Raw genomic sequence first — 25,502 nt, forward strand, 5'->3', positions numbered from 1 at the left:
ATGATTTTATTTAAAATTGTAAAGTAGGTAAATGGTAGACTGGTTTTAGTCCTAGTGGTCTTGGACATTCACCTAAAATGTCTGATTAAGCTATGATATAAAATATAATATGTAAACTACAATGAACTACAATTAATACAAGAGACATACTGCACATTATCTTCTGCTCTAGATCAGACCTGACCTGAGCCATTTTTAATACAATTAGATAAAAGGCCAGGGTTTAAAATGCACTGCATGTCCTCCACAGTAAACCTATTACAGCTGTATGTCATCAGAAAACATTATGCAATAGCAACAGCTCCAAGAATGAGTCATACTAAAACATCAATCATAAAAAATACAACAACGCTTCCATGAGAAACAGCAGTTTACAGTCCACACATGTACGTATACAGTAAGTCTGCATACAGCGCTCGGTCTGGAAACGATTAAAGTCTTTGGTGACTATCACTCATAAAGGGTTCCCCTTCTGCGTATACTTAGCGATGACGTGTACACTCACTGTATATATCAACACAGTAGATGAGATGAGGATGTATTTTATGAATTACATCATCTAAAAGAGATCCCCAGCACAAGTCGCATACTCATATCTGATGATGTCATGTATAAGACTAATACAATTACAGCCATGAGCAGTGAGTATGCTGTACTTGTAAGTAAAACAGGCAAAAATCAGCCCTAACTGCAACGCACGGCATGCACAGACCTCCGCCACCAACAGCACAACATGCAAACATACAAAAAACATCATACCGGTCTCTCCAGCCTCAGTACAGATGATTTTCCTGGCTCGTACTCAAATATGCTCCTGGGCTCGGCACGGTACTTCCTGGTGTCTACTTTCTTGTCAGGGGGCTCCCACTCGTTCCTGCAAGGATGCATGGAAACAGAGTGTTACGGTGAGGGAGGTGGAGAGTTGCTATGGCAACCAACAAGGACAAGTATTGGCTAAGCATTACCATATGTGCTGGTTACAGCATCTTTTAAAAGCCATATCATAATAGAAAACAATGACTTAGAGATAACATGGATCCTTTCTCAATAAACTATAGCCATAGCACAAACATTGTATATTAAAAGCTAATTTAATGGCCTCATAAACACAAACTATTTTGTTAATATGTATACTGCACATAGATGCACATTATCTCCAACTTGAAAAATTTGCATTAGCAAATATTATTGTGGTAATATCAAATAACTTCTTGATGGTTTCACTATGGTTTTTTTTAACCCATCGTGGGTAAATATTGGACAGAACACATGCTAATTTAAAAATGACCCAATGTTGGGTTGTTGTTGTTGTTACAACCATGGGTTATAATAACCCAGCATTGGGTCTATTTTAACCCAGCGGTGTGTTCTGTCCAATATTTACCCAACATGGCTTAAAAATAACCCAGCCAGAGTGTAGCAGTTGTTGAATTTGAAATCACTATACAGCAAGCGCTTATAATGTCAGTATGACAAATGATGCCACATTGAGGCCATGTAAAGAAATGTCTATGTTGGGCAACACTAGCATGGTGTAAGAACTCACACTGTAATACAAAAATGTCATCACATCATTTAAAGGGGCAATGGCACAAGACTTTTTTAAAATGCCAAATAAATCTTTGATGTCCCCAGAGCACATATGTGAAGTTTTAGCTCAAAATACCCCACAGATAATTTATTATAGCATGTTAAAATTGACACTTTGTAGGTGTGTGCAAAAATGTGCCGTTTTTGGTGTGTCCTTTAAAATGCAAATGAACTGATGAAATTTAATTGAAACTCAATTGTGCTGTGAATTATTTTCTCTCTCTCCTTTTCTCTGCACTAAATGGCAGTGCTGTGATTGGATAGTGCAGATTAAGGGGCGGTATTATTATAATTAGAGCTCCTTATGTCATCATAAGGAGAGCCAAATTTCAACAACCTATTTTCTCATGTGCTTGTAGACAATGTTTAACCAAAACTAAGTTACTTGCTTGATCTTTTTCACAGTTTCTAGGTTGATAGAAGCACTGGGGACCCAATCATAGGACTTAAACATGGAAATAGTCAGATTTTCATGCCATGGCCCCTTTAAAACTCCTGTGTAAGAATCTCCATAAGTCATCATACTTTATTAAAATGGTCACCTGTGAGGTGTTAGGGAGGACGTGCGTGTTGGCACAGGCATCTGTACTTTTGAGCTTCCCACATCTGCAGCGCTCTTTGAGCGAGGAACAGTACGCACTTCAGAATAAACGCAATTGACAATTTTATGCACTGGAACACAGCTTTCTTTTAAAAAAAAATGAATTATTAAAATGAATAAAAAATATTAACACAAACACTTACCATCCTCAGCAGCATATGTTGGGCTGTCATCTAAAGAAAATGCAGAAAAGAGATTAAATTATTGCTTATATTGAGTGATATTGATTTAGGATATATACAAGTTTTTCACTTTGTATTCGTAAAACCAGATGGAACGTACAGTACAATATAAAAATTCCTTGTTGTACATTTTTAAGTTAAATCAATTTGAAAATTATAATTACTTTCTTGACTAGTTGTGAAATAATTCAACGCTTTTTGTATAATTTATAGCAACTTCTTACTAGTCAAGAAAGTGGAAATGAATTGTAAATTTAAGTAAATTAAACTTTAAATGTAAGCGCAACAAGTTATTTTTACAGTGTACTATTTAGAGGAGGGCTAGCTGGCAAAACAGAAAAGTTCTGGCTAAAAAAGAGTTTGAAATATGTGACCCTGTCTGTGAAATTCAGGCCAAAGTCTCATCATATAATAATTCGATAAGGAGCATCAAAGTTTGATTTCACATTTATTTCAATCTTTGACATGACCTCAGTCAATAGTCTTTACATTATATATAATGATTTTGCAGTATATTACAAAAATATTACTCTAGCTGGGATATTGATCAAACATTATGTGACAACTAGCCCTTGTCACCCTACACAAAACAAAGGCCCAAAATACACCACATACCCATACCAAAACATAAGACTGCGCTCTAATGCTGCATCTCCAGGGGGTTTCTAAACATCTAATATTTAGCAGGTGAAAATGACTGGGATTAGTGTGACATAAATAGAAGTCATTATCAGCCAATCATCAACTCCAGCAAAAGGCCACATTATTGCTTTAAAATAATTCAACCAGTAGATGGTGTGCTTGCCCCAGCGGTGTATTTTCAGATGTTGGAATATAAGGTTTTGTTTTAAATCACAAATTAAATAATTTTCGACAGAATGCATGCATTTCTAAAACTTTCAACTATTTCAGGTCACATCGATACAAGCTAAAATAAATATTTCAAACCATCGCATCGCATTGCTAATCCAATAGATTCACAAAGGCCATTAGCCGTGTTGTGACCACTTTAATAATTCAGCAGTATGGTTCTCTACAAGCCCAGGCATCAAACACATCACAGAGGAATGAGAGCTTTTAAAATAGAGTCAATCAATCTATAAGTTTTAAATACATGGTGGTGTGGTCTTGAAAATAGCTCTATTACCTTGAGTGCATTGATGCCTCTAAAGTGCTGTAAGTGCCACTAAAGTTGTTGACAGTGTATATGTATGAAACCACATTTATTGGTATTTGTGACAGAATAGAAACAAACATTATTAAAATGCTATTAGTATTTTTATACAGTAGCCAACTCAGGTCATATCCATCTTAAAAAATATACAGCCAAGCACATTGTGTGTACGACCTCAGATCATCAGCCATGCTATTAACACATGCAACAGTCTGAAAGAACAATATTAATGTTCCTCGTGGCAAGGCAACATCTACATTATGTAAATGTATAGTAGGATACAAAAGTTAATATTTCAAGGAATTCAGAATTGTTCTTATTTATTTGAGTGATAATTTCTTTAAAGAAATAATAAGAAGTTCTTATTTCTGACATCATAATTAAATGCAAGGTGGTAACTTTATACTGGATTAGCGAAAAGTAAGTAACATTGTCATTTTGCAATCTTTAGTTCAAGGAAAGACCCAAAATGGATGCGAGATGTCCATTAAAGTTCACATTAAAACTGTGTCTAAGGTACCTCTGGTTCTGATCGGCCTGTCATTGCTCTCAGGGAATATGTAGGTGGGACGATATGGATTTTCTTCGAGAGGCTCTGAGTAAGATGGGTGAAAGACAAAACACACACTGACAAGGATGAACACACAACAAGATGTGACCAGACTCGATGCACACAAAAACATGACATAAAACAATGTTGGTAGCACTTTATTTTACAGTACGTGTACTTACCTTGTACATATATGGTAAATATGTTGTACTCACAGACAAATGTGTGGTACTTAAGTATCTACAGATACTTTTGAGTATCTACATGTTAATTAAATGGTATCATTACTGTACTTACCAGTGGTACATTCTTGGTAGTTATTATTTAACCCTAGATAAGTACTGGGTAATACCAGATACATACTTATAGTGTGTGTAAACTGTAACATAACAAGAAACACTACTTTTCCTTACAAATGAATACGCAATATAAATATTTAGTACTTACATGTAAGTGTGGGTTAATGACAGGTACTTATGGTGTATATATACTGTAACTAGTATCAAACACTACTGTACTTACAAATTGTATGTACATAGTAAGTGTGTAGTACATACAGGCCAGTGTACATTAATGACCAGCACATATAGTGTATATATACTGAACTAATGAGAAACATTAATGTACTTACAAATTCTATATACATGATAAGTGTGTATTACTTACAGTTCAGTGTAAATAAATGAAAGGTACTTATAGTGTATGTATATAATAACTAATAACAAACATTATTGATGTGCCATTTTTGTACTCAATATCTTTGTCCTTTATTGTTAAATCCAAGCATTTAATACTGTACGCATTACCTACTGGGTGCATTCACTAGTAGGTCCATAGTGATTGCATGGAAACAGGACTGTAAAGTAAAGTGCTGCATTTTATTACACAGGACCTACCACCTAAGGTATAGCATAGTATACATATTCCACTGTTAGTTATATTAAAGGTGCAATTTGTAAAATATTTGCAGTAAAATGTCCAAAAACCACTAGGCCAGTGTTATATATTTTGTCCAGCTGATTACTATCAAAATTTCAACTACTTGTAAATCGTGAGAAAATTTCCATTCAAAACATTGACACGGGACAGTGCAGTCTCCTGTCAATGACGTTAATATCCATGTGACCCTTTGTCACCGCCTTTACTGACGTAAAAATGACATGTGCGTCTGAACCAAACGACCCAAGAAAAGTTTGGAACAAAGCGAGAGAGGATAAATTTGTTGTTGCATCATCTGGATGGAGAGAGCTTCACAACAACATTTAACTAGAACGATATTCTGATCCTGCTTGTGTTTTACGCGATGGGTGAGTTGTTTTGATTCGTAACCCTTCAAGAAACGTATGCTATTATATTGATCACAACATTAGTGTGTAGATTGTAATCAGCGCGTCTTCCCGCGGACGATATGCACATCAAAATGTATTGTACAGCAATATAAATGGTCATTTTAAGACACTTCACAAAAAGATTTGTACTGTCAATACATTATGTGAAAAATCATTGTAGATTGTAAGTTGAAAACTTAATTCTGTTCTGTGTTAACCATCGAATTTGGACTAATAGTGTAACATCTATGACTAACAATTTCGTTTTGAACATCACATATAAACTTACATAATGAAATAAACGATGTCATCAAACGCAAGCCTTGATTTCCTTATCCATCAACGTGATTTCTCGTTCGCGCCTGATTGATGGCCATCAGCGGTTGAGTTAAAGACTACAAATCCCATAATTCCATGCTGCTTCAGAACATCATTAAACAACATCATTGTTATTGCAGACCTGCCAACCTTGGAAAATTTTTTTGAGTACAGTAGCATCGGCCGAAAGGACAGAACACGGGTTTTTAACATATAATTTAACACATGCACGCGCACATGCACGCACACACACCTCTTGGTAACTTTCAAGGTAACATGCTGCACATTGCACTTTTTTCCCCATCCTGCCATAATCTGCTTTAAAAATAATTATAAACGTGAATAAAATCATGTTTAACTAAATTTGCCTTACATGGTGATTAATAACATTATTAATGTTAAATACTGTATTCTCCAAAGTTTAGCATGTCTGCACAAACACTGTTAAAAGTGATATTACTGTTAAATAGTGGGAGATGGTTAACCCACAAATGACATTCTGTTATCATTTACTCAACCTCATATTGTGTCTAACCTTCATGATTTCTTTCTTGAGTGAAACACACACAAAAACAATTTAGAAAAAAAATTGTTGTTTTTCCCTGACTAGCAAAAAATACAATGAAGTGGGGACCAGACACTGTGGTTATCAACACTCTTTAAAATAACTTGGGTATCACACAATAAAGAAACTCATAAATGTTTGGATGGTCTGTTCTGTTATGTAAACTATGACTGAATTACATGTTTTAAGTTAACTATACCTTTAAGACAGTATTTTAGAGTTAACACTGCTTTAAATTCAACCATAACTGTGACAGTAGTGCTGTTAACTGTATGTCTGTCTGTAATTTATTGTAGCTTTGTTTACAGTGCAGTACAGTAAATAGGCACCTATCACGTGGGCGCTCGAGACACGAGATATTCTCCATTTATAAAACTTTATTTGATGTGGTTTGTATATGACGTTTTATTTTATTGACATCAAGAGCACGTTATTTCAGAACGTATTTAATCCGCTTCACTCGGATGTCAGGTGGTTCCCTTTCAGTCGGTCACTACGACGTCACGTCGTGACCGACGAATTGGGAACTCGCTTAGAGAGACCAATCTGCTTCGAATACTACTAAAACGCCAATGAACTTGGCATTGAGATATTTGCATAATGCTGGCGCCGCCCCGCCAGGTGCGTATATAAGCAGCAGGTGCAAATGAGGAAATTAGCTTTTTATCGCTTCGAAAGCCGGCAGTATCTGCTACTGAGAAGCTACTCTACTCTGGTGGGATTCGATTGCTGAAGTTGGTTGGACTAGCAGTACCACAGCGGACGCTTCGCTTAATTCCACGACTCTACATCTTTATTTTGTTTTGAGTTTAGTGTGTGCGTTGCCTTCCTGTGCGCTCATCAACTAAGCATCTGAGTGAATTTCCCTAAAAGAGTGATACGAGAGAGCTTTGTGCCTTGTTAAAGGCAGCCACTCTCTCGTATATCCGGACATCAGCGTCCTTTTCAGGATGGCTTTTCGTCCGTGCGATCTTGGGTGCGGCAAGTACATGGGTCCGAAGGACGGTCACGAGCGTTGTCTTTCGTGTTTGGGCATCGAGCACGCAGAGGCAGCGTTCGCTGGGGGTAAGTGTTCTCACTGCGAGAACATGTCCCTTGTGGATTTGCGCAGACGGTTGTCTTTCCTCCGGGAAAAACGCAACCCTCGTCATGCGAGTGCTGAACGCCGCCACGGTGCGGCTGTGAAGCTCTCAAAAGACGACCTGCGCATCACTGTGCTGAGCCGAGCGGGGGATTCGTCCTCAGGCTCTCAGCCTTCTCGTCCACAGCCGGTTGATGTGCCGATGGAGACTTCAGCGTCGTGTTCTACGATGACTCTAGAATCCATCGTGCCGCCCTCCGGGTCCACCGACGCCGCAGCATCCGAGGGTGGGCCTCCTCCCCCTGACGTGGACCCCGACGCCCTACCTCCCTCTGGTCGGGTTGGGACGCCGGAGTTCGATCCAGAGATGGTGGCCGTGCTCGCTCGAGCGGCGGAGACCGTAGGGTTAGAGTGGGTTCCCCCCCCTCAGCCCGAACCGTCCCGCCTGGATGATTGGTTCTTTGGAGCTGCCCGGGTTTCACAACCCTCTCCACCGGTGCCTTTCTTCCCCGAGGTGCACGAGGAGCTGACTAGAACCTGGAAGTCGCCGTTTTCCATGAGATTACGGCCGTTTCAGCCCTCCCCCCTCACCTCCCTCACCAGCGGAGCCGCTAAGGGTTATACGGGGATCCCTCCCGTGGAGCGTGCCGTCGCGATGCAGCTGTGTCCGGCACACGCTCCCTCTTGGAAGGACCGCCCAACCCTCCCCTCTCGTGCCTGCAGACAGTCCTCCGGTTTAACGGGCGCTGCCCACCAGGCATGTGGAGAGGCGGCCTCAGCCCTGCACGCAATGGCGTTGCTGCAGGTTCACCAAGCCAAAGCCTTGAGGGATCTGCACGAGGGAGGACACGACTCGCCTGTCCTTTCGGAGCTCCGGGCTGCCACTGACCTGGCTCTTCGCGCTACGAAGGTGACAGCGCAGGCGATTGGTCGTGCCATGTCCACGATGGTGGTCCAGGAACGCCACTTATGGCTATGTCTGGCTGACATGTCGGAAGCGGACAAGAACAAGTTTTTGGACGCTCCAGTGTCACAGGCTGGCCTCTTCGGTGAGTCGGTGGAGTCCTTTGCCCAGCAGTTCTCCGCCGCCCAGAAGCAGACAGAGGCGATCGCACAGATCATTCCCCGGCGCAAGCGACCTGCATCTCGCCCTCCAGCGCCGGCGGGCCCGTCTGCTCCTCGCCGAGGGCGCCCTGCGGCGGCTGCCTCCGCCCCCCCCACTAGAAGATCTTCCAGGCCACGGAGGGGGAACAGCCGTCGACAGCCCGCCCCGCCCGCCCCACCCGCTTCCCGTGGCAAACGGAAGACGAAGCGGCCCTGAGACGGGCGACCTGGGATTGGATGGGATCACTCTACGGGAGACGGTGATGGCATCGCTCCCTCCACCGGTAGAGGGCCGGGTGGAGAATCTTTGGTTTCCTTTTGTTTCTGTTCCGCCGGCTTCTCAGCCGGCACCCACAAAACCACAAAAAGAGTGCATTCCTATTCCTTCTCCAGGTCTTCAGAGGATCGAGAGAGATGTGAGCGGGCATTCACATGCTCTTCCTCCCTCTCCTCTATCGCCAGCGGGTGTTCTGAGGAGTTCCAGCTCTCCGCTGAGGAGACGGGACCACCAGCACCCTCCTCGGAGTCTGTGCTCTCCGCTGAGGAGACCAGACGACCGTCACCCTCAGCGGGCTCAGGTCAGTGTCACACACACACATACTGTAGATACTTATGCTGCCTCAGCAGACGTACCGGCAGTACCACCTGTCCCGCTCAGCCGCCCCACCGCGGGTACCCCGACAGTGCCGTTAATTCCCCTCGTACGGTCCCTGGGGGCGTGGCTTCAGCTTCCCAGCCCGTCTCGTTGGGTTTTACGCACTGTTCGCCTCGGTTACGAAATTCAATTCATCCGGCACACACCCAAATTCTCGGGCATTCGTTTCACCACGGTGAAAGCGTCCGATGCGCACGTACTGCGTGCAGAGGTCGAAGTCCTGTTGGCGAAGGACGCGATCGAGCCGGTCCCTCCAACCGAGATGAGATCGGGCTTCTACAGCCCGTATTTTATAGTACCCAAAAAAGGCGGCGGGTTGCGACCGATCTTGGATTTGCGCGTTCTGAACAAATCTCTGCAGAAGAGATCCTTCAGGATGATAACACCGAAGCAAATATTCAATTCAATTCGCCCCCAAGATTGGTTTGCGGCAATAGACCTGAAAGACGCGTACTTTCATGTGTCCATAATCCCTCGTCACAGACCGTTTCTCCGGTTTGCGTTCGAGGGACGGGCATACCAGTACAAAGTTTTACCGTTCGGGCTATCCCTCTCTCCCCGTGTGTTCACGAAAGTAGTGGAGGCGGCGTTAAAACCCCTCAGAGAGAGCGGCGTTCGCATATTGGCTTACCTCGACGATTGGCTTATAATAGCGCATTCTCGACGGACGCTGTGCGAGCACAGAGATTTAACGCTTCGGCATCTCGCCCGTTTGGGTCTTCGGGTCAACTGGGAAAAGAGCAAACTCTGCCCCACGCAGAGGATCTCTTTTCTCGGGATGGAACTGGACTCGATCGATTTATCGGCGCGTTTGACAGAAGAGCGCGTCCAGTCAATTCTGACTTGCCTCGGTTCATTCCGAGGGAAGAATGCGGTCCCGCTGAAACAATTTCAGAAGCTCCTGGGGCATATGGCTGCAGCAGCGGCCGTGACACCGCTCGGACTGCTCCATATGAGACCGCTTCAGCGTTGGCTTCACGATCGAGTCCCGAGGAGAGCGTGGCGCGCCGGCATCCATCGTGTAACCATTACACCTGCGTGTCGCCTAACATTCCCCCCGTGGTCGGACCCCGCGTTTCTCAGGTCCGGTGTGTCCATGAGACAGATCGCTCAGCATGCTGTTGTACACACAGATGCGTCCGACACGGGCTGGGGTGCCACGTACGACGAGCTTACAGCTTCAGGGGTGTGGACAGCACCCCAGTTGCACTGGCATATCAATTGCCGAGAGTTGTGGGCAGTATATCTGGGACTCGTACGCTTCGCTACGGAGCTGCGAGGGAAGGATGTACTAGTACGCACCGACAACACTGCGACCGTTGCGTATATCAACCGTCAAGGCGGTTTGCGCTCCCGTCACCTGTCGCATCTCGCTCGTCATCTCCTCCTTTGGAGTCAGAAGCATCTGAGGTCCCTTCGTGCCATTCACATTCCGGGCTCGCTCAATACAGCAGCGGACGCGCTTTCTCGAGCTGCGCGCCCCGGCGAGTGGCGACTCCACCCCCAGACGGTCCAGCTAATTTGGAAGAAGTTCGGTCGTGCGCAGATAGATCTGTTTGCGTCGCCGGACGATACCCACTGTCGCCTGTTTTATTCACTAACCGAGGGCAGCCTCGGCGTGGACGCATTGGCACACAGCTGGCCTCGGGGGATGCGCAAATACGCATTCCCCCCAGTGAGCTTAATCGCACAGACACTGTGCAAGGTCAGGCAGGACGAGGAGAACCTTTTACTGATCGCCCCATATTGGACGAGCAAGAATTGGTTTCCAGAGTTAATGCTCCTCGCGACAGCCCCTCCCTGGCGGATTCCCCTGAGGAAGGACCTTCTTTCTCAAGGAGGGGGCACATTATGGCACCCGCGCCCCGACCTGTGGGATCTCCATGTGTGGTCGTTGAGCGCGCGCAAGGTTTAAGTGATTTACCGCAAGCGGTATCTAACACAATCAACGCGGCACGAGCTCCGTCTACGAGACGGGCTTACGCGTTTAAATGGAACCTTTTCGTCACCTGGTGCTCTTCGCAACGCGAGGACCCCAGAGAATGCCCTATTAACACCGTGCTTTTATATCTTCAACATAGGTTAGACGGTAGGCTGTCACCCTCCACCATTAAAGTTGATATCGCCGCTATTTCTGCGCATCACTCACTTATTAACGGCAGAACAGTTGGCCAGCATGATTTGGTTGTTAGATTTCTAAGAGGCGCTCGTAGGCTAAACCCCTCGCGCCCTCCTTCTATTCCTCCCTGGGACCTGTCCATGGTGCTGAAAGCCCTGCAGGCCCCCCCGTTCGAGCCTTTGCAGTCTGTGAGTCTGAAGCTTTTATCAATGAAAGCTCTGACCCTGCTAGCATTGGCCTCAGTGAAGAGAGTAGGGGATTTACATGCATTCTCTGTTGACGACTCGTGCCTTCAGTTTGGTCCTGCTGCCTCAAGTGTAACATTGAGGCCCAGACCAGGTTACGTGCCCAAAGTTCCCACTACTCCTTTCAGAGATCAAGTGGTGAGCTTGCAAGCGCTGCCTCCGGAGGACGCAGACCCAACCGTGGCTTTGTTGTGCCCCGTACGCGCACTGCGACTCTACATGGATCGCACGCAAAGCCTCCGGACCTCAGACCAGCTCTTTGTTTGTTATGGTGGCCAGCAGAAAGGGAAAGCTGTCACTAAGCAGAGGATGTCTCATTGGATAGTTGATACTATCTCCCTGGCTTATAATCTTCAGGGTATTCCTTGCCCCTTTAATTTGAGAGCGCACTCCACACGGAGCGTTGCCTCATCTTGGGCTCTAGCTCGTGGTTCCTCGCTAACAGACATCTGTAGAGCTGCTGGTTGGGCGACACCTAATACGTTCATTAGATTTTACAGTGTTCGTATCGAGCCTGTATCCTCTCGTGTTCTTTCCTCACCAGGGAGGGCACGGAGAGCAGACTCGCAGGTCGGCTTGCAGCCTCCAACTGATGCTTCATAACTGTGTCAGTATGGAAGGCCTTCAGAGCAAAAATGCGTAATGGTTTGAATTGCTCTTCCTCCGCTGCCTTGGCAGCCTTTGTTGCGGAGCATTGGCTGTCAGCCTTCACTAGCTGCATCCTCGCGAACCTATGTGTTGGCTCGGGCTCCACATTGTGTCCCACCGGGTTCCTTTGTGAGTATTTTTCCGTGGGGTTAATCCTACTAGCCCACGTTTCCCTTAGCAGAGCACTGCTTTGCTTACACAGCCACGGCTGTCATTTTACCTCAACTACGGTTGACTTTCGCCCACCATTAACCCTTAAGACGGGTGGTGGCTTCCGCAGCGTTCCTATCCCGCTCAGGTAGGGCGCTTCCCAGTCGCTGGCACTTCTGTGGGGTTAAAGGAACATCTAGTGCCCGGCCTTCTGCCTTAAAACCTAATTCTCCTTATCCTTAAGTGGAACCGGAGGGCTTTACGCAGACACTGGAAGAGGTCAGCCCCTAGTGGCGTTTTGGTAGGGATTCCCAATTCGTCGGTCACGACGTGACGTCGTAGTGACCGACTGAAAGGGAACGTCTCGGTTACGGATGTAACCCTCGTTCCCTGAAGGAGGGAACGGAGACGTCACGTCCCGTCGCCACAGGTGCTGCCACCTGCTGTTACGGCCGGTCACACTTTCCGGCTTTCTCAGCGAAAAAGAAGCTAATTTCCTCATTTGCACCTGCTGCTTATATACGCACCTGGCGGGGCGGCGCCAGCATTATGCAAATATCTCAATGCCAAGTTCATTGGCGTTTTAGTAGTATTCGAAGCAGATTGGTCTCTCTAAGCGAGTTCCCAATTCGTCGGTCACGACGTGACGTCTCCGTTCCCTCCTTCAGGGAACGAGGGTTACATCCGTAACCGAGACGATTCCCTTCACTGAGAGAGAACTTTCCGTTTTTATTTGACTAAAACTGGATGCTCTCCCCCATGGTAAAATCATTGTACTTTTTCGTAAGCGCTCAATTATAAATGATGCTCATTTACAAATCAGAAGTAATGTTAGCGCATCTTGCGGTCAAGTGCACGTTATGAAACGGAGCCCGCGCGACCGTCAACTTCATAGGATTAAGCTAATGCATTATTTCATTATTTGCACATCCACCCTGACCAGTTTACCTTAGCGGGTCAGACGTCTTGACTCTCCGTTGAAAAAGATGGTCAGAAACTGCGGGTGGAGGAAGGAGATCACGCTGGATGTTGTGATTCCATCGATAGCAGACTCTTGTTACTGATTGGCCATAAGACTTGTCAATCATCCCCACTTTCTATGTGGTGGATGAGCCCAGTGCTATGATTGGACATATTTTTCTTTTTTCTGTTGCTTCTTTTGAGTACTTCGCGCGGCAAAGGGCGTCATCAGGTTTTTGCGTAGTTTAGAGTGACAAATCGTACAATCGTACTTTGAGGTCAAAATGAGTACCTGCTACGCAAAATGCGTACAGGTTGGCAGGTCTGTTATTGATTTGATCTGGCGCGCCATCTAGCGGCCCATAAATACAAATTGCATCTTTAACTAGTAAAACCATACAATAAGATGCATTGTTGTCTGTAACTTATATTGTACATTCATTTGTAAGTACAGTAGTGTTTCTTGTTAGTTACAGTTTACCTACACTATAAGTATGTATCTGTTATTACCCCCCATACTTATCCAGAGTTACATAATACTACTAAGTATGTACCACTGGTAAGTACAATAATTATACCATTTAATTACCATGTAGATACTCAAAAGTAAGTACCACACATTTATCTGTAAGTACAACATATTTACCATATATGTACAAGGTAAGTACACGTACTGTAAAATAAAATGTTAAATGTATATGTGAATAACAAGAAAGAGCTTTACCTGGGACTTTGTGGATCTGTTTAAACATGCTTTTGTACCAGTCCTTTGATATCTCTGTGTTCTGAAAGAGAACAGTATGCAACGATTACACAGATGACATCTATTATTTAAACAAGGTTTTGGATACTTAATACATGCAGGTGTTTCCTACAGTAAATACTACGGGGGTGTGCCTTACCCGCACTGGGACACGAGGTGCTGGTGCAGTAGACAGTTTAATTCTCTTGCCTTGCATGTCTACTGGTGTTTCAGTGGGAGTTATTATCTGACTGACGGCAGGGCTCTGGGCAGGGCCACTGCCCTTCTCTGCAACTGCTTTTGAAAAACACAACAACCAAAACAAAGAATAAATGCACACTAAATGCACACAAACATTGATAGTACACGGCTGTCAATAAGACCCACATGCAGACAACTTATTAATAATCACCGAGATTGAAATAGTACCAAAAATCTTTGCACCACATTTTGTTTTCATTCATATATCACATAAATCACTTTACTTCTCAATACCACTTAAAGCATTGAAAGGCTATTGTGTGATTTACCTCCTCTGCTGTGCTGCAGTAAGACGATTGTAGGATTCACACTGCTGGTAGGGGGATACGAACAGGACGCTTTGGTTGATGAGCTAACAGCACTGTGTGGCTCAGGACGGGACGTATGCTGAGGTGAGTCCACCTGAAGAGACACACAGAAGCACTCGTCCTTCACATTTTTTTTGTGACATACAAACTACTTTGAATCTCCCAGAATTCCCTCTTTGAGGGCATTTGGATAAAATTTGCATATTTAAACTTTTCTATCAAGTAAATGATGGTTAGGAGGAAGACTTCCATACAATATTGCTGAAAAACAATGAAAAGGTAGTACTGATTATTTTTCTTTTCTTATAGAGGCTATATTACAGCACATTACAAGAATATTTTGTAATTTTGCTTTTAAAAAACTGATAACAGTACAATCATTGCAGGCATTGAAAATCACATAAATGATTTTGAGTGTTTCTAGAAATAGTTATAAATGTGTTTTTAAGTTATAATTTAACCCTTCCAGGTCTAAGGGGTTTTTAGGGCCCTGGGGAAGTTGTAACCAGCACTGACATGTGTGCTTTTTTCAGTTGCTTAAAAACAAAATAATGGCAAATGTACATACAACATTATCTGAGCAACATGTATGTACATGTTTGTATTTTTAAGAGAAAAATGTTATGCATGGTTTATGAAAAAGCTATAAAAATGTTTATTTGCCAATAATATATTAGATGATATTGCTTGCATAACAAAATGTATTCGATGATCAGAGACTCCAGATACTGTATGAGCTGTTACATTACTGCCTGTATATCACTTTAACACAAAACAAGTAATTTTATAAAAAAAGCATATAGCTTAAAATGAATAAAGTGTGGCACAGTGACTCACCTTTGTCTTTGTCTCATTGACTTGTGTTGAATTTAAATCAGCTGTGGTGTTGTTTACATCTTTATGCGCCAGACCTGTTTCTGTTTCCCCATTGACCGCACCAAGCCAACCACCTGTAAGGAGTCCAAGCAGTTTGGATTTTAAAAGGATCTGTAAATATCCCAGAAACTTCAAACATAAAAAGGCATAAACATGATACAGAGCTGCCTGCACTTGGCAGTCAAACTGTTTGTTTTCAATGCAAACCGCAACTTGCGACAGAACTGATTCCTTAAACCTCCCCAAAACGAATCACCAGCCAGAATCTGTCTTCCTTCACAGAGATGTGAATTTATTGCTGAAAAAAAGATTCTCTGAACTTTGTCATGAGAACAAGGGGACTATTGAACCCACTATAAGAAGTGTTTGTTTCAATGGCCTTTTTATTCAGGCACAACAACAATTAAAGCATCTCTCCCTAGAGCTGGAAGGAGACGGTGAAATGTCCCAACTGAAGGTCCGCGTTTCCAGACCTCACAGTGGGTGTGAGGACAAAAGACTCCTTTGATGACCTCCAGCAAATATGAGCGTTCACTCGGGTTATTCGGCCAATGAAGTTGACTGTCAGACAATGTTGTATATGTTCAACACCAAGCCACTTGAACAAACTGTGATGCATGATTTAACGGCCAATTTTGCATGACATTCAATGATTGATGATATATCAATACCACAGCTTCACAAATGTAATAGGAAACTCAAGGAAGCAATAAGAAAGTCTTCCAGTTAATGGGGGTACGTACAGCAAAACAAAGTGTTTGAGAGCACTTTTTAGCATACATTATCTGAAGCTACAAACATATCATAAATGCCATTATTATAATATACAACAATTAGTCTGGCACCGTACCACTGTGTGAAATATATTCAGAGCACTCACTCTTTAAAAACATACAGCTTGCATTTTCAACTCACATTTGGCTGAGTTCTCGGGTAGCTCGATGCTTGTGTTCTCTTCATCATCAATGTGCACAAGCGTCGCTCTCAACATGACAGCACCCTTCCCCTTGCAAACACGAGTTGGGTCCAGCTCTGCACAAACAAGAAAAGTGCAAATAAAATATGATCTTGGTTATACCTCGAAAACTTAAAACACATTTCTCTCACCAGTTGGCATGAGGTCAGGGGAACTCTTCATGGTTCTCAGCGGTGTTACTCGCACAGCAGATACGGTGCGTCGGCAGGCTGGATGAGCTTAAAGACATATATCCATCAGCGGGAATATTATAATGAACTGTCACAGCAAAATGACTATTAGTAGACTTTATTGTTGGACTTGTACATTATTCTTGACTAACCATGGTTATATAAAGCCCCCCGGGACATTTAAAATTCAACAAAGATAGTAATTTACAGTGTTCTTTGATGGCTGGCACAAATATCAGGAAAGATGGATGAACGGAAGGAAATCGACATCCTGGCAGTGAGAATACTGATTCAACAATGAGTCAAGCCAGAGGACAGAGAGACTCTGTTTCTGATTGCTTACTCATAGCCAAATAGACAGATTTATTCTTCTTTACTATTGCTTTCATTTACTGCATTGTTTTGATACAACCTGAATAATGCCACTAATATATGATTCTGCTGTATATGCAGTTTGAACAAATTTACAACAGTCATCCAGTACAGACAACACGTTAATGGTGTCATATCACTATGGGCATACAACATAACCTGCAAGGGCAGGTTAGCTAGACCTATGTTATGTTAAATAGATGGATGGAGGTACAGAGAGAATGGTGTGCTTACCGGGGGCTGCATCAAATTTCACTGTGCCCTCTGCTGGAGAGGCCTGCAAATGAAAAGAGGTGAAAGATGAGATGAATCTGAAAGATGTTCAAAAACTGAACAATGTTGTTTTACGTCTAACTGTAAAGAGATGCAAAAGCTGCATTAAAAGCAATTTATTATTTTTTAAACAAATTTCTATTAGGGATGCACAGAAAGGATTTTTTTGGGCCGATACCGATACCGATTTAAACAGACAACTTCTGACCGATGCCGATACCGATATTAAACACTTGTATACAATACTATTATTTGCTAGTTTATTTCTGCATCAAATTATTTTTACTGAACATGGATTGGATCTGATTAACATTCAACTGACCAACATAATAAGAGAGGCACAAATTAAGCTAAAACAAATATAATAAGACAGCATGACAACCTTCAAAGGTGGTTTTGCTATTCATCATTTATTTTATTACCAACATTAACTCGTTTTTTTGACATATAATGGATTTCTTTATGCAGTTAATTAATAAACAATCGGTATTGGCCTTTCTTGTGCTATTGCCGATATGCCGATGGTTTCAAATTCATCAAAAATCTGCCGATAAATATCGGCGGCCGATACATCGGTGCATCACTAGTTTCAATATTGCATCTGCTATACTTTAAACCAACGGATTGCGTCTTGTGTATTTTATCCGTCTACATCAAATGCATTGCAATCCCCCTGGTGCTTTTAGTAATGTCGTATTAAACATTTCACCTTTAAATGCATTAAGGAGTAATGTTACAAACAATTAATTGTGTTGAAGTGGCAGTGGCTGTGGTTTACACTGGAATTAGATACATAGCAGTTTGTTACAAAGCATTGGTTGAATGGGAAAAGGGCCAACAGAAGTGAATGACTTTCAGTAGATAGCAATGGATAGTTTAAAAAAAACATGTTTCTATTCAGTTTTTCAGTAGACCAAGATATAAGCTAAGACCCTGGACCACAAAACCTTGTCTTAAGTAGCATGGGTATTTGTTGCAAAAAGCCAAAAATACATTGCATGGGTAAAATTCTCTAAAATATCTGGATATTATGTAGGCTAAAGATAATTTTTCCTCAAAAAAATGTGCATTTCCTACCGTAAATATATCAAAATTGTATTTTTGGGAGTGGATGCAATGCTTATGACTTAATTTGGACACATTTTCTTAATGTTTAGATTTTTTGCAACCTCAGATTTTCAAGTAGTTGTATCTTGGCCACATATCACCCTATCGTAACAAACCATATATCAATTGAAAGCTTATTTATTCAGCTTTTTTGGTCCAGGGTTACATATAATATTACTGAATATAGACTGTATCTTCAGTTCAGTTCAGACGATTGCTTATTTGATCAGTCAAGCCAAAAACTATCACTACTGTGGTTTTAAAATAGACCTTTATGTCCCCGTTAAAGTTTCTCTGTAAAAGTGTCAATTACCCAAATGTTTGTCAGAAGAGGAAATTGAAATCCGGGGAGGGGGGTTATTTTAGAAATCCAACATAGTACCTACTTACTGATTTCAGATCTAATGCATCTTAATCTAAACATATCTAATGAAATGGCATCATATTATGGTCTACAGTTACACAAATCAGAACACAAAATACGTCCCTTATAGATAATTTTATAGACATGGTCTAAATTAAAGCATTTAACATAACACAGAACGTCTCTTTATGAGCGTTATGTAACAGCAATTTGCAATCTAATTGTATTGGATTATAATTTAAATATGATGTTTATATTACTTGTGTATATTTCATATCACACTAAATGAGGAATCACAGTAGATTTAAAAACAGTCCAACGATGACAGCTGCATGCATAAATCCCTCAGTCAAACACAATTTGGGATTTTTGGAGAGATGACCCAAAAATTGTATTTCTTCCTTTCTTATGTGAAACTCTGCAAGCTTTATTTAAGATACATTACTAATACAGATTTAGCTAAGCTTTTAAGCTTTTTGTAACTAAATTAAAAAAGCATACGAAATATTTATTCATGCTAATCTTATTAAAATCTTACAATAAGCATTTAGCGGCTTACCTGTTAATATAAAATCTTCAGCTAAAGGTCTCTAGCTCAGCTTAAAGTCCTAAAAAAGACCCAAACGTGGGGAGGGAGCCCCTTTAAATTACCTTTGTTATGACCTATCATACGAATCCAATGCTATCATGCCCTGTTCTCTTCTAAGCACCTTTCAAATACCAAGATGGACCTGTCAACACCTGCCACCTGGGAATGTGGCACCCACTCAGTATGTGATGCACAAATTATAGTATCCTGCTTTCCATCCTCTTCATCCCTGTCTGGAATGCCAGACACCACATGAGGATGTAAACTATATTAAGATAACGGTAAGATATCAGTCCAAATATTTTACAATGGACATTATGTCATATTAAAAGTACTTGATGTTATTAGCGGCACATTTGAGAATGGGGCACATAGCAGGTCTGGACCAAAGACAAACTTGGTCACAGTAAAAGTTTAACAGACTTATGGTCTTTGAAAGGTCAAATGCTGTTCTTAAAGAACACAGTTTAGGCCACTTAAATCTATTAGAGATCATATTATATTAATGAATACGATGTGATTTAAATGTCATGCTATAAATAATGATTAAAAATGAGCAAAGTAACGGATAGGATAGCATAAATCACTAAGAAATAAATCTAAACTTAGTTCTTTTAGAACATTACTTTTAAAGTTCTTTTAAAAGTACTTTTAAAAGTTCATCAGACTTTTGCCCAAAGTGATGAAATGAGTGAAACACCATTTGTACGTAGTCCAGTTCTTATTAATGTCAGACATTATTCAAGTCACAGGTCGTAAGTCTTTGTTTAATATAACTATTGGTGAGAAAAGGGGGCCTGCAAGGGCTATTTGGTAGCACAAGCCAAATCCTCACTCTTATTCCAATTCCAACTCAGCTGAAGAAATGTTTAACAAAAATAATTTCATTTACAAGGAGATTCACCCTAAAACAATGCTGGGTTATTTTAAAAAATGGGACGAACCCAACCTCTGGATTAAATTAACACATGTGTTCATATTTGACCCAACAATGAGGCAACAATGGTTATAACAATCCAGCATAGTTTAAATTACAACCCAAAGGGTTTCATCCCTTTTTTACAACGCTGGTTTGAAAATAACCCAGCATTTTTATATAACAAATAAATTATTCATGCCATGTTAAATAAAGGCACAACACACAACTACAAACAAAAACAAGTGTGAGCTTTTTGTGAGCTGTGTGACTGTAATTCACAATGTTAGTAATAACTATCCTTTGACAATAAAATGTTGCTGTATTAATTCCTGATTTCCCTTCTGTTGCAACACTTCGACATTCTGAATTTCTTAAAATTTCCTGAAATAATCCTGCTGCATTGGAGCATTTTTAAAAACTTGGCAAAACCCCTATGAATTCCGGGGACCGGACTTTGATCTTATGTGATTGCAAAACTTATGGCACAACGGATGACTTTTTGAAACTTATGAAAGATCTTTGACAACCCTCCAATCACCAAAAAAATCCAGATAATATTACCAAAGAATCTTACGGCACATCATTACAAAATTCTGAACATTCCCAACAGCATGTGAGTTTCATATTAAACTTTTTGCCTAATCTGGATATGTTTTCAACTGGCAGCATACAACTTTCAGTTATATTGTGATTTTTTTAATGATTTTTTTTAAGAATTCCTCCAATTCCGTCATGTTTTGTTAATAATTACCAAGCTGAAGGTCATCACGTACTGTACTGCCATCCCTGACAGTTTTCCCATTCCGTTATACCATTAAAAGCCCCATTAAAATTATAAAAGTGTCATGATATTCCATCTCTAGGGATTGCCTCATTCAATTTCCATGGCTATTTCAAAATAGTTCAGCTTCCTACACAAAAGAGATGTACAAGGGGCCTGCTGTATCCGAACAGGGAGGGGGGGCTCGTTACATAACCCCGTTTTACTTCTGCTTTGTCAACAAATGACAGAGAGGGAAAGAGACAGAGTAAAGCTCAACGAAATCACAGCACACAGCTCCAAACATGGTTTGAGAAGAGCGCTGTGGGAGAATGCCACTAAATAACATAAACATCTACAGCAGACACTGGACCAGGGACTCATCCGTCCTTTGCTGCGCACATTTAAACAACCACATCATAAAAGGAAATGTATGCAGCTGGCGTGTTTTCTTCAAGCATAATTGATCCATGTCTTTATTCCCATCTTTCCTTTAGTCACAGCTATATCAGTGTGGATTTTAGCAAGAAAGAAAACAGGTGTAGAGAGAATTTAATTCAGTTCAATAATACTAGCAAGAGTAATAATTATTTTAATACTAAAAAAGTTATTTAAATACTAAAAATAATTTAACACACTGTACCTTTAAGCAAATACTACCAACTACAATGACTAAAATTATCAACCATTTGTTATTTAGCACAATACTGCTTGGATTTATAACAAATGAGGCATTTAACACAGAAGGGCTACAACCACTGAGAGATATCTTCCCAAACTAATAAAACACACATCACGCCCCCTAAAATAGGGTGACATGACATTTAAAAATAAAAAAACGGCCCAATATTATGTCATGGAACAGAGACGTCCATTATCTCTGAAAGACGTGAGGACATCACAGCTGTGTATGATGAGTCAAAGTCTCCTAGCTTGGCCCTCACAGGCCCCTGCATTTGCTGACCGTGACAGGCGAGGTGGGAGGAGCGCATGGTGCATGCACAGCATCAACAACAGCTTGAGCCAGAAAAAAGCCTTTGTGGGCAGCATGGATGTTCTAGAAAGACAGATGAGGCAACGATAATAAGTTTCACACTTGGGCTACAAAGCAGTGTGGAATGACAGGCCCTTCTGTCGGCTTGCATATCGAATGGATGACAAAGTTCATAAGACACAGAGGGATTGATTTCCAGTTTTAGACTGAGATTTGGGATACTGAATTTTGGTACCCGTGAGTAGGCCTATACACAGCTCAAAATGTATAATATATGTATGTTGACCATATCTATATATTTGTTGCTTTCTTTTTATGTACATTTTCAATTTTATTTAGAGTTATTATCGTGCAACCTTAAAATTCTCTTGCAGATAACAATCACTATTAAAACAAGAAAGCAATTTATCAGGCATTATAATTTGAACTTGATACTTTTCCCATGCATTTCCCCCCCGAGTCCTAATAAGTTTTGCTACGAACGCATTTGTCAGAATGACATACTGATGACCTGCTGGTTGCTCTATGTTATAAACACGGTGTTAGAAATTGTAAAGCAGTGCAACCATTGGCTGGCAACTCTCGGTCAACAACTGTTCAGCCAATAAAGGTTTTTGGAGTCACACTTGGAATGTAGACATCGACAACTGCTGCAGACCTCTTAGTTATGTGGCTGGTGCCTGATAATTTTGTCAGGGGATGTCGACTTTTCCACCACAACTAAAAACAGCACTGTGATAATCCAAACATTTCAAGTGCTTCCCTAATGGCGGGCAACATGATGAAGAACCTCAAATCTCGGTGTTGAGCAATACCACAAAAATAGACTTCATAAAGTGCGCTCTTCACAATGATTATAATCGAATTTAAATAATAACTTTTCACATTTACTCTATACGCTCTGCATTTAAACTATGAATCCTCATTGGTCAACAACCATCCCAACACTGCTCTCATACCAGCTGGTCTACAATCTGTCAAGCAGCACGAGGTGAACAGAAAAATCTGTCAGCACAACACAACCTGAACCAGACACTTGTTGTTTGTATTGGCACACTGCTTTATGCACAAAGGCCTTGAAATTTGTGCCATTGTCAAAACATAAAGGCACATTCAAAGTACCACTCAAAACCACAGCCAATGGGGCTTGAATAAAGTGAGGGGAGAGATGAAGGTTGCTTAGCAACATAGGGTAACATTAACTCGGTGTGGATGAGAGTCGATGGGTCTGGTAGAAAATCCCATCAAGGATGACTCAATCGACGAGTTTACAAGAAAGAAAACAATGCACATTGAAGGCTCTAAAATCAATACAAAACGTACTATCATGATTGAGTTATGCAATAACGTGAATCGCAAATGGCTTCCAGTTTTAAAATAGATACACTAAAAATACACCATATTTTCATCTGTGGGATCTCTGAGAAAAACTGGCAAAATGACTCATGCTATATTACGCAACCTATTGTAAAATAAAACAGCATAAACTATTAATACAATAATTCCACAAATCCTGTGCATGTGATTGGCTTAGTAGCTCCATAAACCACCATGAATATAAAACCTGCGATTCTAATCCCACTCAAAGCACTTAACCTGTCCACTACCAATCTCCAGGACTTAAATGTCTTATCCCACTTGCTGCTTTTGTTCTCTAGCTGTCCATATTTAATCTATGATATGCAAAACAAAATACCTAAGTGCATCCAATAAAAAAATGCAATCCTTCATTTTTAATTCACAAGTGTCTGAAATAGCAGTAAAATGTGAAGTGGCAACAAATGAGACTAAGGGAGACATTGAATAATGGCACGGTATTAGCAGTCAGATCATGTCTGGGCATAACTTCAATTTTAAAAAGAAGCTGCAAACAAAACTTTCATGGCATTTAAGAGCACTTAGTGCTTATAGAAACAGACTAGCTAATAAATATTACTATAAAAGGTATCATGGTCAACATCTTTGAAACATGCCCAATGTAATAACCTGATGATCCACAGAGCCTGTGTCTCATGACCAATCTTTTGGGTGCCTGTTCACCACATTAGACAGTAACACGATTCTACATGTGGGTTATAAAATATTAACCACCCAACACAAATTATTCATTCAATTTGTAAGGTGACTGCTTCCAAAGATGCTGGCAGTAACTTCACCCAAATGTTGCCATCTCTCACCTACTTAAGATTTTAATGTTGCTCACTTCCTCTTTGCTGAAATTCTATATATCACCTGTGCCAGAAGATGATAACATCAGTGTATATAAGGTAAAACATCTATAAACACAGATATAAAGTTAAAGATGAAATGCAGAATTATTTAATACTAAATACTAAGCCTTTTAACAATATATTGGTTGGAAAATTACATTATACTCTAATACTGTATAATACCAATTCAGCTAATAACAGTTCAGCTATTAAGATTTCCTATAGGATTTAACATTTTTAGTACTGATCAACTAAAGTAGTCCCAGGGATCCCAATGCTGCTCCTCTGGGGTCATCATGTTATTAAAGTTAAACCACTGGATTCCTTTCGAAAGGCCACAAGAAAAATGCTAAACATTTTTTTAAATTAGTGTTTCATTTTATTATTAGTCTCCATTTAAAACTTCCCCTGGGATATTTACACAGTGGTTATGTGGAGACTTGTTATTTTTCAACCCCAAATACAGCATTTGTATACTTTCCGGTTTACGAGCCGAATCTCTAAATCTACATCGTAAACGGATAAATGATCCCGAGGGAACAGCCACAGCTTTAACCTCTCCTTTGCTTTCAAACATTACGTACAAACCATAAAGACATCACAATCCATGTCCACAACTTTTTATGACTTGACAAAAGACTTGCCACACACTTTAATGAGTCATGCTTTTATTAAATTGACTACTTTTGCTTACAGAATTATAATGAATACTTTGAGAGGGTTTTACAGCGTTGTTTGGCGCCCATGTGGTAGTAAGACAGTAAATTTTGGCAAATTAACCTTGTAACAACATGCTGCATCAGAAAGCACTGTCTGCCTTATCACAAACTTTCCATCTAAAGTCTTAGGTTAAGATCTGACAAGTTCAATGTTCATAATTGGTTCTGAATTGAAATCACCATGGTTACTAAATTGATAAGACAGGGTTCTAAGTAAGGATGTTCCCAATCTAATCTTTTTTGTAAACAAGCAGATATGCTATTGTACCGTGACACTACTGCCTGATTTGTCCCTTTTATTTTTTCAGGGCATTTAAAAAGCACTGAACAGAGTTTCGTGTAACTGTCTATTCCCATATCAAGTCAATGCTTCCTTATTTGGATGTCAAGTGCAGCAGTGATGAGCAGCTCTTCTGCGGAATACAAATAAGCCTACACTGAATCTTTCACCCTATATCACCTTCAATGACACTCATAACCGCTTCAACCTTGTAACATTGCGAATTTCCCTATTCATATTTTATTTTTACAACACTATATATAGCAGTATGATCACTGGTGCCTAAGTAACAAATAGTAACCCACGTTGCCG

General features: G+C 41.1%; 1 protein-coding gene across 10 annotated transcripts in view; it reads right to left on the bottom strand.

The window, feature by feature from the left end:
• LOC135787096 (sorbin and SH3 domain-containing protein 1) overlaps nucleotides 1–25,502 on the bottom strand; it is a 51,386-nt gene that overhangs the window by 25,587 nt on the left and 297 nt on the right. For 7 of the 10 annotated variants that reach the window (XR_012335524.1, XM_073812812.1, XM_073812815.1 and 4 more), the window contains exons 2-12: nucleotides 17,210–17,252; nucleotides 16,565–16,651; nucleotides 16,373–16,489; nucleotides 15,419–15,531; nucleotides 14,543–14,675; nucleotides 14,173–14,309; nucleotides 13,995–14,055; nucleotides 4,068–4,142; nucleotides 2,335–2,364; nucleotides 2,133–2,229; nucleotides 760–874 (exon numbers count right to left, since the gene is read on the bottom strand). Coding sequence is in view for 9 of the 10 variants with exons in the window: in XM_073812812.1 (XP_073668913.1) it covers nucleotides 760–874; nucleotides 2,133–2,229; nucleotides 2,335–2,364; nucleotides 4,068–4,142; nucleotides 13,995–14,055; nucleotides 14,173–14,309; nucleotides 14,543–14,675; nucleotides 15,419–15,531; nucleotides 16,373–16,489; nucleotides 16,565–16,651; nucleotides 17,210–17,252 (1,008 nt within the window). In the remaining variant the exon portion in view is untranslated. Of the gene's footprint in view, nucleotides 1–759; nucleotides 875–2,132; nucleotides 2,230–2,334; nucleotides 2,365–4,067; nucleotides 4,143–13,994; nucleotides 14,056–14,172; nucleotides 14,310–14,542; nucleotides 14,676–15,418; nucleotides 15,532–16,372; nucleotides 16,490–16,564; nucleotides 16,692–17,209; nucleotides 17,253–25,502 lie in introns of all 10 variants that reach the window. The other 3 variants (XM_073812811.1, XM_065296826.2, XM_065296829.2) reach the window with 3 other exon arrangements.

The sequence above is a fragment of the Paramisgurnus dabryanus genome, chromosome 20 (genome assembly GCF_030506205.2).
Source record: "Paramisgurnus dabryanus chromosome 20, PD_genome_1.1, whole genome shotgun sequence".
Taxonomy (NCBI): domain Eukaryota; kingdom Metazoa; phylum Chordata; class Actinopteri; order Cypriniformes; family Cobitidae; genus Paramisgurnus; species Paramisgurnus dabryanus.